Source organism: Scleropages formosus, chromosome 22, assembly GCF_900964775.1.
Source record: "Scleropages formosus chromosome 22, fSclFor1.1, whole genome shotgun sequence".
NCBI classification, from domain to species: Eukaryota; Metazoa; Chordata; class Actinopteri; order Osteoglossiformes; family Osteoglossidae; genus Scleropages; species Scleropages formosus.
The window spans coordinates 20,258,098-20,261,772 of record NC_041827.1 but is presented as its reverse complement, the minus strand read 5'-3'; the positions used below and the strand labels follow the sequence as shown (position 1 = coordinate 20,261,772).

Here is a 3,675-nt window from a genome sequence, read left to right as displayed (position 1 = left end):
ATATAATACACCTAAAACAGACTGGGAGATGTGGATCGCTGCCACTGCCCAGCATCGCAAGAGTATCGCTTCGCATATCGCTTGTCCGGGGGAGAGGGGAAAAAAAAAAGAAAAAAAAATCAAAATTCAAAGTACAGTTTCTACTGAATGTCTACTGCCAGCTCACCATTGTAAAGTAAAAGAAAAATCGTCAGTCGAACCATCGTAAGTCGGGGACCAACTGTATATATGCAACAGTGAATATATATACATATAAATATCCGTGTATTTTCTTTGAAGAAATGCAGCGCATTTTTTATTCAGATATGCTTTCCTCTGTTGCTTCTACCTTAGAATCGAGTCCCAGGATTTACACAATGACGTTCGGCAGATTAAGGCAGGTAGAGAGTTATAGATAAAATACTGATTTATTCATCAGCTTTTCAGGAACCGAAGTCGCGGAAATGGGTCAGATGAACGTAACGCAGACGGCTGGCGTACGTGCGGATGGCCGGGACCCGCGCCCCCTTACAGGTAGTAGTCTTGGTACTTGTACAGGGGCAAACACTTGGATTTGCCCTCCTCCGTCGTGACGCACGCCAGGTTTGGTAAACAGGGACACGTGTGGTGAAGTCTTTTGCCGAAGAAGGGCACCTGGAGGCAGATCACACAGAGTCAAGGACTTAATACATGTATGCGACACTTTTCTCCAAAGCGACTTACAGCGTTACCCTGCTTAGAATTGTTTACCGTTTATACAGCTTGCTCATTTTGCTGGAGCAATTTAGACCAAGTACCTTGCTCATGGATTCTTACACTTGCTGGGAATGTTTAGACATCAGCACTGTAGCTGAGAAGCTAGGACCACATAGAAATAGAGAAGATTTAGAAGAGAAAATATTTGAAGCAATGATGAGCAGGGAGGGAGAACACTTGGAAGACCTTAAAACGGGAAGGTGTGGGGACTGTGGACAGAGTGAAGAGCCTGATGAAGAACAGAGGAATAAATGGGTCTCGATGGAGCGGTAGGGGGGCTCACTTTGTGGCTCAGGGGATGACAGTCCTCCCCCTCCTGCCCCATGGGGGTACACATACGCAGGCTCCTGATCCACAGGCTGACTGCGCAGCACATGCCTCCGCCGCACTGGGAGTCCCGCTCACAGGCCTGGGGAAGAGGGCAGGGAGACTCGGGTCATGTGTGAAAGAACACGCATCTGACATGCTCTTAGAGGCAGAACTCCTCACGGGACTCACTGGAACAACCTGCACTCATATATTCACTTATTTAGCAGACGCTTTTCTCCAAAGCAACTTTCAACGAACTCTACGTAGTGTTATGAGCCCACACACCTTATTCACCGCGGTGACTTACACTGCTAGATACACTACTTACACTGGGTCACTCATCCATACATCAGTGGAACACACACTCTCTCTGTCACTCACACACTATGGGTGAACATGAACATGTCTTTGGAGTGTGGGAGGAAACCAGAGCACCCAGAGGAAACCCACGGAGAACATGCAGACTCCACACAGACTGAGTGGGAATCAAACCCATGTCCTCTTGCATCACCCAAGCGCTGCGAGACAGCAGCACTACTCACTGTCCCCCCCCCCCCCCCCCCCCGGCTGTATACAGCTGGCTTATTCTACCTCAGCGGTTTTATGGGAAGTACCTTGACCAGCTGTACTAGAACAGTAAGTACAGTTTGAACCTGCAGTTCTTGGATCCAGTGGCAGCATCACCAACCACTATGCTACCAACTGTCCCTGCTTAATGAAAAGGTACATACATATTGCTTCTTTGAGCGACACTTTAGGGCGAACAAAAGGCAGAAATGACTCTTTCAAACGGATCTTCACCGAGAAACAAGAAAATTACGTTTCCGCAACCTGTTTTGTGCCGTATAAGAAAAACTGCAGATGAAGAAAATTCCACTTCACAGCTCCAGCCAGATCTACCTACTCTGGCAACGTGAACTGAGAATATGAATATTTCATTAGGTGCAATGAAAGAACAGAAGCATTTAATGTCATAACTGCCTGGCTACGCTGGTTAACAGTTGTTTTGCATATTTTGTGTTTAGCAGTTTAATTAGTCAACTGATGCCTTAATTTAAAATGCTGCTGTAAGGAAGCTACAGCGGTGATACGCCGAGAAAACAGCTCTGTTCGCGTAAAACCATAATTAAGCAAATGCACTCAATGCAGCTCCAGTTATATCCACAGACTATATTTTATTGTGGAGAAACTGGAAAAATCTTAGGAATTTCACATGTAAAGTATGCATGTAATCGAACGAGATATAATTTTATCAGATTAATGGGCTGGTACTTTTACTGATAATTGATCAGAGCATTGTAACTATGTATACATATTTTCTGTACCTTCTTGTTAAGATTTTTCATAAAATTATGCATGTTTCATATGATTGGTATCGGTTCAATTGAAATGAGTAACATCACTCTATGTATTTGAACGTTCGGATAAACGGATTTTATTTCCGGAAACATGGTCTACCTTGCCCATGTCACGTTGAGCATGGAAGTCAATATTTTATGACTGTATTGTTACATTTGTCATTTAAAATATAGTTTGAATCAGATAGTTTGATATACATTCATTCTTTGCTGTATATGTTTTGATCTTCATATAGAAAATAATTATTGATTTAATTACTGGGTAACAACAATTTCTCTCAAAAGCACCTTTTTCCCCCAAACACAAATGTCACCACCCGAGACAAAAAGTGCAACGACATCCATATTTCAGCATGCGCTTCAACCCTCTCGAAATAAATCAGGAATTATTTGCCAGGTCAGGCAATCCAGCATCTTTTCATCCACTAATTTAAGTAATCATTTGCTGGTGGAATTTTTTTTTTGCGTGAAAGATTATGAGACGAGCCCACGAGAGGAGCCGCAGGTGCTGCGCAGGCACTTTGCCGCCACGCCGTTGGCACCCAGTGAGCCAGGAAGCCACTCACCCCAGTGATGATGGCCGCGGACGTGTGCGAGATGAGCAGCAGAGAGCACAGCAGCGAGAGGCTGGACCTCATGGTGATGGCAGGCAGGGGAGCCTCGTCCTCGCTCGGTCCAGGTGGAGCGTCCCAGGTTGAGCAAAGTGGCGGGTGCGGCGTGTGTCCGTGTCCGTGTCCGTGTGTGCGCGTTTGGCCCTGCGAAAACAGCGTGAAGTGGACGGACAGCCCACGCTACGAGGGGAAGGGTGGAGAGGGGTTTATAAGCAGACCTCCTTCATGTCCTCGGTGAGTCACTCACACCAGAACGCCTGGGTAAAAAAAACACAAAGGAAGCAAAACAAGGAGTCCAAGGTGAACCAGAACTTCTGACGTTCCCCCGTCGGTGCAGCGCGGCCCGGCCCTCGCGCACACGCTCTCCTCTCCGTCTTCCACGTCCGTCGGAAAGACGCTCTTCGAATCGTGTCCTCACCTGCAGGGCCAACTGCTGAACTCGTTGAAAAATGCAGGCGTGCGGGACGAAATTATCGATCTCCGCCGTTTCACAAGCTTTGCCTCTAAGTCTCCACCGCGACGGAACTCGGCGAAGGAAAGGTTTGCTCCGGACACCGTTGGAGTGAAATAGAAAGCAACACACCACCTCCAAAATCTGGCTGAGAAGAAGAGGAGAAAAGGAAGGAAAAAAAAAAAAAAAGACACACACATTTTATTCCAAT

The 3,675-nt window shown here is 46.3% G+C and overlaps 1 protein-coding gene across 1 annotated transcript; it reads right to left on the bottom strand.

Annotated features, from left to right (window-relative positions):
* Positions 1-507: 507 nt before the first annotated feature.
* Positions 508-3,040, bottom strand: prok2 (prokineticin 2). The gene is made up of 3 exons (XM_018734073.1): positions 2,969-3,040; positions 1,019-1,144; positions 508-633 (listed from the first exon to the last, which is right to left on the bottom strand). Exons 1-3 carry the CDS (start codon positions 3,038-3,040, stop codon positions 508-510), a joined length of 324 nt encoding a protein of 107 aa, XP_018589589.1.
* Positions 3,041-3,675: the final 635 nt, after the last annotated feature.